We start from the raw sequence: 12,230 nt of genomic DNA, 5'->3' as shown, positions 1-12,230 counted from the left end.
ATCAGTGGGAAAGCAACTTGTTAATCATTTCTCTCTTTTTCATCTCCTAATGATTGCACATGAACACCCGTTAGAAAAACTGAGTAGTTATTTGCATTATCAGTGTAAAACCTTGTCCACTCTCATTCAGTAACTCTCATGATTTTTGAGTTTGACCAGAGATGATACTAATTTTAGGCTAATTCTTTTACCAAACTGTTTGTGCTATAAACATCATATTATATACAAAAAAACATTTATAAATTTCCCTTCTTTTGGTATCTCCTCTCGACCTAAGAGCTTCCACAACACAGCTCACTTTTACCAAGAAATATATAATGCAATCTCATTTTGCTGACAAGATCTCAAATCAATAAATTTATAGGCATAAACTAATCAGCTAAACGTCCGCTTACATTCAACTTCAAGACTCACCAAAATGCAGACGCACATGTTCCAGTTCCCGCAATTGGGGTTGCATCAATGTTCAGTACCTCCAACTTCACAAGATCAAACATCCCAGTCTCAGCCGTTATGTACACGAACACCGTTATAAGTCGACCAAAACACAACCAATTATATTTTAAAGAAACCAGCATCGATATAACAAAGGGAGACCACAGGCGCCAATTTTGACAAATACTGCCCGTGGGTAGGTCTATGAAGATGATGAATGGTGTGATTATATCTACACCTGACACCAAAATGAGAGTGAGAAAAACGAGTTGAAGTGGAACCAGATAATGCTGGCTGAATATAATCATATCCGATCAGGCCCACTGTTAAGCGCAAAGAATCAAACTGACGAGTACAACTCACTACATTTTCAGTAAAGGTACCGCGATCCTTACAACAGAGTACAGAAAACATAAATAAACAAGAAATTTCCTCTAGGCACCTAACATGGGGGAAAAGGTGAAACGACCAGCAACCTAATATCCTGAGACGAAACATAAGAGCATATTGCATTGAGTACTATCCTCTAAGTAGCCAAAAGATATCTCAAGACCACAGAAGGCAGAAAATTTTTACACAGCAGGCCGTTTTCTGAGAGCGTGGAGTTTCACTCGTAAATAACATGGAGAACCAACCACCAGCCATTGCCGGTGCTTAGGACTTCGGAACAGTAACATTCAAGATCTTTACATCCTGATACGGCTTGTCATTTTTATCCGTCTTAACCTTTTCAATTCCCTGCGGAAATAGCGGCATAATTATAACGCTAGTTGATTGAGCGGTAAAAAACGACTCAACTTTAAGAGAAGTTTGTGAGTTTCCTACCTGAACCACGTCCATCCCTTTCACAACTCTGCCGAAAACAGTATGCTTATTATCCAGCCATGGAGTGGCCACTGTGGTTATAAAAAACTGAGAACCATTGGTATTTGGCCCTGCATTTGCCATTGACAGAGTAAAAGGCCTGTCGTGCCTCAAACTGCAAGGATTAAAAAAAACTCAATATAAGCCCCCAAAAAAATTTACAAGTGTCAAGGAATATATGATTGATTAAATGGAACAATTATAAAACATGATCGATAGAGAATAAAACATAAAGATGAAAATACATAAGAGTGGAAGGCAAGATACTCAATCATATGACAGTGAAGTGGACCTGGTCATGGATGCCGAGACTGTTCACATGGGGTTGCTTTTGCAAATGCTCGCACACCAACTTCAACGAAATGCTGGTTCCAGTGTTCCTAAGAATTCATCCATATTTTCTTCATATTTTTATCATGTTATCTTTTACATCTACAACTCCCTGACCCTCTCAGGATAAAAAATGAATACGAGTACTTACACCTATCAAGCTTATCATAGTTCTTTCCCCTTCACCTTGAAATCAGCTAACCTGGTTGAGGGAACTTTTCTATGTACTATACCTAAAATTTCTAGCAATACCATCAGGACCATCTTAAACACTCCCATAAATACTAGTTTCAGGTAAATTGCTCAAAAGGCACTTCCTCACAGAAAATTCTCATTTATAAAATACTTCTAATCCTATTTTTGTTTTGTTGGAAGTCCATCCCGGGTTACAAACATCCTGAGAACGAATTTGGGTTTGGTTCCCACAATACTTCTATTCATTGGTCTTTGTTCCAATAAGTTCTAGTTAATGGCAGCTCAATCCTGAGTTTCTCCAACAGAACTTTCATATTCTTAAACCATATCTTGAGTTGAAAGTACCTTATTTAGTCAAGGGCAGAAATGTGTCCTTGAAAATATAGCGGATTCATGTTGTAATTGTGTACAAGCTATGATAGGGCACCATGTGTATTTGGCAAAAGTCCAACTTTGTAAAATCTCTAGTTACTGCTTTCATTGGTCTTCTAAAGCCAACATACTTAATAAAGAACTCAAAGGTCAAATTCAAGTTTAAGGTACTCTTATCCACTGGTAACTTGAGGGTTTACTATAGGAAATCATTCTGATCCATGTTTAATAAGTTTCTTTGTTCTGATTTCAGTAAGCTCTTACTTTCTTATTTTCGAATTAGTGCAATTACTAAGGAGAGATCAGCTTAATGTCAAATTCCTTTCTCCGCACACTTTATTAGAAAACTCAGTTCCTTCATTACTCTTAATTTTACAGGAGAGGTACAACTTTTTAATGGTCTACAAACTGCCAACTTCCTCGTATGCTTTCTGAAAACCAATTTTCAAAAATTTTGAATAACTTGCGTCTTTCTATTTTGCATCCATTGAAAACTATCACTGTTCAATTTTTCTATATTACACGAAGCCTTATGCTACATTTAGCAACTTCCAAAGTTTTATATTCCAGAAAACCAACAAACTCGTCTGCTAAAATCCTTATTCAAATTTATAAAAGCCAACTTGATAATCTTTTTACTAAAAAAATCATACACACCATCATTAATCAGTCCAGGAAATGATCTGCTGAGAGATCTTCTTACTATTATATTTTAAGTATTTAAAAAACTTAGTTATCAGAAAAAATTTTAGAACAATAAATTACCTTTTATGAAACTCATCTTCAAATTCTCTTCCCCATATAGATTGTCCACCAGTACCATCTCCCAAAGGATCGCCCGTTTGTATCATGAATCCTTTAATTACTCTGTGGAAGATCAGATTGTCATAATAGCCATTTCTACAATGCGTAGTGAAGTTTTCAACAGTCTTCGGGCACTCTTCAGGGTACAATCTCATGTGAATATCACCAAGTGATGTATGCAACACCTAAAATTTAAGCATCCCTGTTAGAAATACTCGATGATTTTTTTATGAACAGTGTGCGCGACATAAAAATAGCAGTATTTCTGTCGAAAGCATTAATTAAGAGGTACAGTAAACTATTGCGGAACCAGGAATTTTATCTTTGGGGGGCCCAGAATCCAAAGACACATATAATGTTTCCTATTTATTTCGTGAAAAAGAAATTTTTATATTACTCCTTTAATTCTTTAAATTTGGAATTGTCCTTGCCAATTATTAAAATTTCTATTATGTTCCAGAAACTAGTATCTCAAATCTTGAAACCATTATTAGGTCCTCCAATTCTCATGATTAATTTAACACTTCTTGAACCGAATAGCAATTTCAATGATTGAGGGGCATATTCTAAATTAACTTAAGAATTTGGGGGGCATACTATCAACTTCAATGCTTGAGGGACTAATTTCAGAATAATAAATGTTGAAGGGACTAATGGGCAAATCTAAATGTGACCAAAACAAATGTTTGTTTTTTTTGGCCGGGGGGGCTATCGACAACGTAGCTTCGCCCTTGATTGTATGCAGTTGGTAAGACATAGAAACGTACTAACTAGAACATCATATAATATATCTGCCCAAGTGTTTATATATCGATACAATGACTAAAATTCACTGTACTGCTGAAAGAGGCAAACAAGGTTACAACCACAAAGAAAAATAAAAGACAAAACAAGACAGGTTATTCAAAAAGGAGAGAAACTTACAACACTATCAGGAAGAGATGTTGTCACGGCTTTTCCTAAATCTGAAGCTGCCAGAAGTTCCTCCGGAGGTGGCTTTTCATTGAAAACATCCCTTCCCTTTGTTGCATCTTCTGCTTCTTCAGGTTCTCTACGGCTATTTAAAGACATAAAGAAAGAGGAAAACTCAAAATCCATGCCAGATTTCACAAGTTGTTATATTATAATAAACTGTCATGGAAAATACGATTTACAATCGACAAAACTTCTTTTCCATATTTACGAGTGAACCTTAGAATCTGGTTAAATGCATACTGCAGAGAACGCTTGATATGTATCAGTTAATGCCTTAAGATAATTCATCATCATGTACTGTAATAATTTTGAAGTTTAATTAAGTATAGCCTGAACTTTAATAATTTATGCAATCATAATTAATTATCTATGACTACTGATCAATCGACGCTTGAAGAGAAAACTGAGAACAATTACTCCCATAATTCAGACATGTTTTATACCTGAATAAGTAAATTCTATGTTTCTTAAAGGCACAACAAAGGAGAGTAGGGTCCGTCAAAGGGTCTTTGCTCTCATTGACGTTTAGTGCTGCTGTAGGAATCTTTCTTATCCTTTTGTTGCTCCTATCGCTTTGATACAAAGAAATTCTTAGAAACCTGTCATTGTTCTCCAACTTCCCAAGAATCCTGGCTACTTTGTTTGTATGCAAATTCACAATCTGCAGGATGTAGAAAAAAAATCATAAATATATCCTTGACAACTTCAACAAAGCACCCCAAAAAAATTACGAGAAGATCTACTAAAACTAAAGCTAAGTAAAGTGATAACTATATCTGCATAACTATATTAGAAGAATACTGATAATGCATGTTAATAAGGATTCAGTTCCTCTCCACTACAAAAAAAAAGGTGTGGATGGATCACTACTTAATCACAGCCATTAATTATCTAGTGGATGGTTATGATTTCTTCTTTGAGTGCATTACACGGGGTTATGGTGAGTGTTAGATTTAGAAGGTATCACAATCACCCACTAAATAATTAAGGGCTGAGAATAAAATTAGTGGTCTATCCACTATGTTTTTGTAGTGGAGAGGTTCCAAATTGTGTTAATAATACAAAAAGATTCATCTCATGTAGTCAGAACTGCACACACATTACCAAAGAAGTGATATATACCTAGAGATGAGTTGCAATTTTCTTTCTTCAGAAGAACTGACATGATTAAAATAACACTGGCCAATTTTCTATCTTTTGCGGTAAACACTTGGAATGAAAGAACCTCCGATGAGATGTGCTTGTATAATTCCTGGATTATATAATCTAAGGTAATATAGGATCTGCGCACTCATTGATCATACTCAGTTGATATAAGCTTTCTACATACAATTTCATAGTACTTAAAATATTGCCGTCCCCCCCCCCTTCTTTTGGCTAATGCACTATACACTCCACAGGTCTGAAAGGAGAATTACAGTCTGCTTGAGATTGATAGATCCTCCCTATACAAAGGAACCAGAGTCTGAGGTAAGTTACAATGAACAATCATCTCATCCTCTAAGCTTCCTCCAGAATTCAACATGTCATCAGCATATTGAATCATTGATTGCAATACCTTAAGCTAAAGATAAGGTACTTCAGAGAGTTTATAAATCGCAAATCAGTTGTTTGCAATCTTGGAGAAAAGGATCATAATCAGGTGAAGGTTTTTTCCACTGACAACAGATAACCATGTAAATCACTTTAGAAAGTTACATCATTATGGCAACCAAGCACAGTGATGAAACCACTCTCTTACGTAATGCCTGACATATGAACTCCTTTTCCTCCAGCTAACATCAAACCAACTCATCACGATCCTAAGACACAACACGGACCAGAACTATGCACTTATAAATACCCGGCGAAGTTTATTTTGATGACCCAGCACCAGGCATGTCTCATGCAACAGAGAGGTCAGGCTGTGATGATATACAGAAGGTTTAAGTAAAAACCACAAAAGGTAAAGCAAAGAAGAAATTCCCATAAAGACCATACTATCCTTCCAGATTTCCCAGCGTGGAAAATAAAGCTGCTTCAGTTTACCTGCAATCTAATCGTATCCCTAATACACGGCTATTGAATTACATTCACACTAAACATCTAATGGGATGCTCACCAATTCTACTATGCCTATGGATTGGGAGAAGGGAAATGAGCCAACTCTTCCCCATGTGATATAACTATCAAAGTCCCTGGCAGAAGCAATCATATTCATGCTCTTGAAGTGACAAGCCGCTTGATGATATGGCCTTTCCTAGTGATCTAGAACAAACTAAATAAATGTCAATTAGAATAGTAAACATGAGCTTTACTGCATAGTGCGTATAACATGAGTTTTATATCAACTAAATAAATCCAATTCCAAAAGTAAACATGAGCTTTACTGCATATTGAATAACTTTTGACGTGGATTTATATACAACTAAATAAATGTCAATTAGAATAGTAAACATGAGCTTTACTGCATAGTGCGTATAAATCCAATTCCAAAAGTACTTATTTATTTTTATTTTTTTATTTTGTGCATGTGTGTGCTTGGTTTTTTTTTTTTTTTTGTGGGGGTGGGGTGCAGTTAGGGGTTATTTGACATTGATCTAATACATATCTTATAGTATCTAAGGGCTTAACTTTCTTCTTTGAGAAATTCTATTGCTTTTACTAAAAGGCAGAGAGCTTTCTAATAATAAAAAATGTGCATCAGTTAGGCTTTATGTGTAAAAAAGATAGTGAGGAAAGGGGTTGAGTTAACTTTTCTGTCTGCTGACTTGAGAATCAAAATCCACATCCGTTTATCTGACGCCAAACTAGTCTCTTTCAATTATTCCAGTAGTCTACGAATGAGAAATGGGTTCGGACCAGCTGTACCCAAATCCACAGTCAGGCCCAGTTTGGCTAAAGCTTATCCCTGTCCAACTTTCAGTTCTAGGCTTCCAGACCACTCTAGAATTAATGTTAGCATATCCAGCAGCGGCTCAAAGCAGCTGCACTCCAAGTCCAAGCACCAACTAAGTCTCTCTTGTTTTATTATTCCCTCTGTTGTGAAGAAAATCATAAAAAGACCAATACAAACTGAACGGTCATCCTTCTCCAGCCACCTATCTTCTTCCCCTCTAAAAGAACCATAACCCTATTGTGTCCAAGCTAATCTCAGGCTGAAACTGGTGGAACAGCAGTATCTTGTTTAAGGACAGAAAGTACAATGTTTCTTCTGAACCTGATTTTTAAGGTAATTTTGGATTGCTCGCTACAAACACTGATCCAATGCAGCCGAAATGTGTCAGCACTGGTCAATCTTTTAACCTTGATCTTGAAATTAAGACACTATTCATTTCTTAATTAGACTGGCAACACTCATTCTTAATTGATCAACCTTTTCGTTCCAGGCTATACTTATATTCCTAAATGCTTAATTGCGTATTGAGGAATATAAGGATTGTGTTTTCAATCCTGAGTAGAATATTGTAACATCTGCATATGTTCCATAGTATCCTAGCTCATTTTGATAGCAAGGCTAGAAAGCTGGAACTTAGCTGACCAAACCCTGCTCCAACTGAGGCAGAAATATCAGCACAACATGGACAGGATTAAGCTTAAAATATAGAAACAAAGACACTGCGTGTATAAAATAACAAAAGATCAAATACCATATTTAGTCCTCGGAAAACAATTGTTTTTGAACTCAAAACGCATATAATTTGATAGCTGAAACTTTACATTCTAGGAATCTAGAAACTACCAAAAAATCCAGCAGTGCATTCACTTCAGAAGTTGCTTGAAAAAATTAAGTAAAATGGAAGAAGAGAACACGCCTAGAAATCAGAGCATTGTAATTCAGTTTGCATTGCAGTAAGAAAGGAACCATACAAAGTTCAGAAGATAAGAAGAGGGAGAGATACAGGTAAAGAAAATCCAATGCTTGTTATTAATAAAGTTTGATCACCCAATGAGATAATGACATTCCTTACAGACAGAAGAAAGGGGACTTGCACCAAAGAATACTCAACAGAAGTTGGGCCTGAGATGAACTTATATAGAGGATTAAAAATAGGAGAGCCAACAAAACAGCAGTTGGATGAAGTCATATACAGGATGAAAAAGGAAGAGGCTACCAAAAGAGAGGCTTCATATAAGAGTAAATGGAACTTTTAGTAAGACTTGATTTCATTGGGAATAAATGGTCAAGTAGAATCCACATAGATGAACCTAACATGAAACATTATCTCTAGTGATATCCAACTTATTTACAAATAAAAGCTTACTTTTATACCCAATAGAGTTGCATAAATAAGAAAGTTGCAGCTTTCATCAAAAACAGCATTTGGTTGTGGTGTGTTTTCTGTTTTCTCTATCTCCTTCTCAACAGCCATCCTTCGGCCAAAGTCAAACGCCTCAAGCCGGTACATGGGAGAATCACTTCTTTGTAGATCCTGGGCCACCTATAACAAAGACACCAAAATGTGGTACATTTGGAACATGAAGATCAAAGAACTGAAGCACAAACTAATACCATAGATGAAACGCTACCTCAAGAGATTCATCATATATCCTTCTAAGTTTACCCGTTTTGAACCAAAACACTCGGATTCTACGATCAGGAGATGTTACAGCAAACTGATTGCCATCTGAGCTCACCTAGAAAAGTAAATGTCGAATGAAATGAAGTGTTAAATCAGATTCTGTCAGCATTTCATTGTAATAAAAATGGACAATAAGCAAACTAGCAGAAGCATCTGTTGTCAAATTCAATTGGAACTTCTAAGGGTGCAGTTGTATAAAACACTTGCACGTGGAGTATCATAAGTTCAAAGCATAAAAATGAGAGCCTTAACACCGCAAGCAATGATATGCTAAACTGCAAGACGACATATTTGTCAGATTTTAAACCTTTTGGGATTTACTATTAAACCTTAAACCATCTAAATTAAAAAAAGTAACATACAAACATGTCAATATGCTTAGAATAGATACGTATGGCACCGAAAACTCTCTCCATTTCTTTTTTAAGTAAAAATTCTCCCCATTTTTATTGTTACTTTTTATAGTCTAACTTCGATCATTGGGTAGGTTGAATTGTATAGCCAGAGATAACGTCAGCCAGTTACAATTTCCAAATTGAAGAAATGAGGTTCTGCCAACAAATTCAAATGTTTTCCAGCAAAAGTATTTTCATTAAAATTGTGATGCTCTTGTAGAATACGCCTAGGATAAATTGGAATTCGACCGGTAACCTTGAACTATCAAGTCATGGGACCAAAGAAGCAGAATAAGCCATCAAAAGGAGACTCTGTAATTATTACCTCAACTGAAGAAACTGTTGTCTTGCTCTTGGCAATGTCAAAAAGATTTGTATCAGTTTTCAGTTTGAATTTCACACTGCACGCAATAGAGAGATGACAAGTTAGTTATTCAATGAGGTTTCTCTAGAGCAAATTACAGAAGGAAAAGAGAACATGTTGGCAAACTGTTCAAAATCCAATTATTCTTTCTTTTTTTCTGATGGGAACAGAGACCAATATATAAAATGTACAATAACTACGTAGTAACTGATGATATTACTAGCAATGTAATTAACAGTTTTAAGTTATACCAATTAACTACCAACAAGGCAGCGACACATGAATACTTATCAGTGCTTAAAACTCCAAAATATAGATGATGGGAAATACATAGGGTAAATGGCTATGTTCAGTAACACATACTTAGTTTCTGGAAACTGAAGGGTTGTGGGACACCAGTATTCCAGAACCCCTTTAGCATCTGCTGATATGACAACATCATAGACGGGGTTGTATTTCATAACTTTTAAAGGTCCAATGTGAATCTGCAGGATATAAAATAAATGTGTTATTGGTAGTTTAGGATACTAAGATTGTTTGGGAATGATTCAAGTCACAGGTAAATGATACCAAACCTCTCTTGAAATAATCGGCTCATTTGAATCAGCATGTGCATCATATATGTGAACAAACGAGGAGTTGCGGTCACCGACCGCAAGTTTATTTTTAACATCCCCCTGCTTGTAAACCCATTCTACAGCACCCGGGACAAACGGTAGTCGCATCATGTGCATCATGTCATAGTTAACAACATCATAGATTTTCAGCGACCGGTCATTAGCAATTGTACAGCAATATAAACCGTCAACACTGACCTGCATTACTGAACCCGATTACAGTTGACAGCCGGTTATATAATAGAGCAACAAATAAAATTAAGTATAATCCAGTGCTGTACAAAGATATGGCAAATCCAGCCAAATGAACTGAGAATTTAAAACCACAAAAACAAAACTGAAAGGTTAACATAGGATGAAAACATTGTATGCAAGCAGACACGGCAATCTATATGAAAAATTAAAGTATCATATTCTGTGTCAGGATCATAAAATTTCCTACTTGTAAGGTTACTTCTAACTGGAGAACTGATAAGGGATGAACATCCTTATCCCAGTACCTAACATAATAACATGTATCAGATGTACCTTGTTGCTGTACTACAATTTTAAGCCTTTTCTGAATGCACGATGATTCTTAACTAACAGATACTATATTTTCCTACCTAAAGTGGCTTACATAACATAAGGAACAAACATAACAACTCATCACAAGATTCAAATCCTGAATAAAACTACCAACATGTGTCGTGTGTAAATAAGAATATAAGATTCACAAGTAACCAACTTTTTTGATGTGTACATGAGAACTATAAATAAACCTTTGGAACTGTAGATGAGGATCATAAAATCTATACTTTCCCATGAACAATCCTATCAAATGAGGGTGTCTGTTTTCTCTATCTGAATAAATACAAGATTTATGCACACGATGCCTGTAAGATAAGAAGCCTTTAAATTGGATTGCATCAGTGCAGGATATGGAGATTTCCTATGTTTCAAACTTCATTACCAATCAAGAAATTTTCGCTTGACATCCTTTCTGTACTTCAATTATGAGCTCTCATTTTTAATGGTGATCATTTATAAGGTGCAAGTAAATACAACTAACATACTTGCATCACAATAGTCAAAATTTTGATTACCACGTCAATGACGTCATATACTAATCATTTGCAATAGCAACACATGCACACAATGTAACCCGGAAATCAGAAAAACAAAATATGCTAGTGATTTGCATAAAATACCCAGCAAGCCCCTTTGTATGTTGTTACCAATATCGGATGATTATGTTGAGCAACTTTTGAAAATAAGGCACAAAGGTCATATTGAAGATCATATTGGCATGATACTGTGGTTCAAAGAGAATCTAAGCCTTGGAAAGCAACAAACGGATAATTACTCACAGATAGACCTTCAATGGGACCCAGATGGGCTCTGAAATGTTTGGCAAATTCAATTCCAGCAGCTTTTTTCTTCCAGAACTTTAAATGCCCTACAAAATTCGCATAAAAAGAGAGAAAAATCAGTTCATAAATTGATCAATGCGCGGATGGATCACACATAAAGACAAGCAAAGCAATGCATGAAGGATAATGATGTGCGCAAACATATGCTCAGGCCTCAAATAAACAAATATCACCCAGCTGCAATGGAACTTAAAGGCTGTGGTTCAAGTCTGTTAAAAGAGGATATGATAATTGTTAGTTCAATAATTATTAGTTTGACATATGAACGAAGAAGACAATGATTTACAGGCCTTCTAGTGCTGTTATGCTTTAAAGTAAACAATGATTTACATCCTTCTGCCACCAGTCACCTTGACGAATTTTAGTTGTGATATTATCCATGGACATCAGGTATACAATGAATTTCGTTCCAATCATTTGAAAAATCAAAAAGCTCCAATATTATGGAGGTCGGTTTTAAATATTAAATAAGATATTAATGATTGCATTGACTAGTAAACGACTGATAAGGTAGCGTGTTCCACTTTCTTACAGTTAAATGCCTGAATAAACTTATAGGTAATTGACTACCCATTTTCAGTTTTATTCTACATGGCAATTAATGGTAAGTAAACTTCAGGTAATAGGAAAAGAACAGTAGAAATCCTGACAGTAGAAACTAAGAATTTACAGCTAAGGCAAGATTAGAAAGGGAAATAGAGCACACCATCAGCGCTTCCAGTTATGAAAAACTCCGCAGCTGACACCGCCACATGAGTGACCACGTCCCGATGCATGTAACTCTTCTCATACCTGAATGAATTCTCACATTAGATAACAACTGAAACTTCAAAGAAAATGAATTTTTAAAAATTTAAGTAAGCTCTTGGCTAATTTAATCCATCATTCCTCTTAATCGTGAGCCA

The 12,230-nt window shown here is 35.7% G+C and overlaps 1 protein-coding gene across 1 annotated transcript; it reads right to left on the bottom strand.

Moving 5' to 3' along the window:
- LOC109836736 (peptidyl-prolyl cis-trans isomerase CYP71) lies at window positions 705–11,351 on the bottom strand. The gene is made up of 11 exons (XM_020404725.1): window positions 11,263–11,351; window positions 9,872–10,119; window positions 9,660–9,781; window positions 9,258–9,333; window positions 8,485–8,592; window positions 8,220–8,396; window positions 4,419–4,636; window positions 3,925–4,057; window positions 2,962–3,185; window positions 1,261–1,414; window positions 705–1,173 (listed from the first exon to the last, which is right to left on the bottom strand). Exons 2-11 carry the CDS (start codon window positions 10,115–10,117, stop codon window positions 1,090–1,092), a joined length of 1,542 nt encoding a protein of 513 aa, XP_020260314.1. The 5' UTR covers window positions 10,118–10,119; window positions 11,263–11,351; the 3' UTR covers window positions 705–1,089.

This window comes from Asparagus officinalis, chromosome 4 (genome assembly GCF_001876935.1).
Source record: "Asparagus officinalis chromosome 4, Aspof.V1, whole genome shotgun sequence".
NCBI lineage: Eukaryota > Viridiplantae > Streptophyta > Magnoliopsida > Asparagales > Asparagaceae > Asparagus > Asparagus officinalis.
This window is presented reverse-complemented; position numbering and strand designations above follow the sequence as displayed.

Bases quoted from the DNA above. Each gene is read 5' to 3' on its own strand.
- LOC109836736 (XM_020404725.1), bottom strand. From the start codon at position 10,117: ATGCAGGTCAGTGTTGACGGTTTATATTGCTGTACAATTGCTAATGAC. The intron at 8,397-8,484 runs GTAGCGTTTCAT...TCTTTGTTATAG, and splicing joins TATATGATGAATCTCTTGAG to GTGGCCCAGGATCTACAAAG. The intron at 1,174-1,260 runs GTAGGAAACTCA...CTATTTCCGCAG, and splicing joins AAGGGATGGACGTGGTTCAG to GGAATTGAAAAGGTTAAGAC.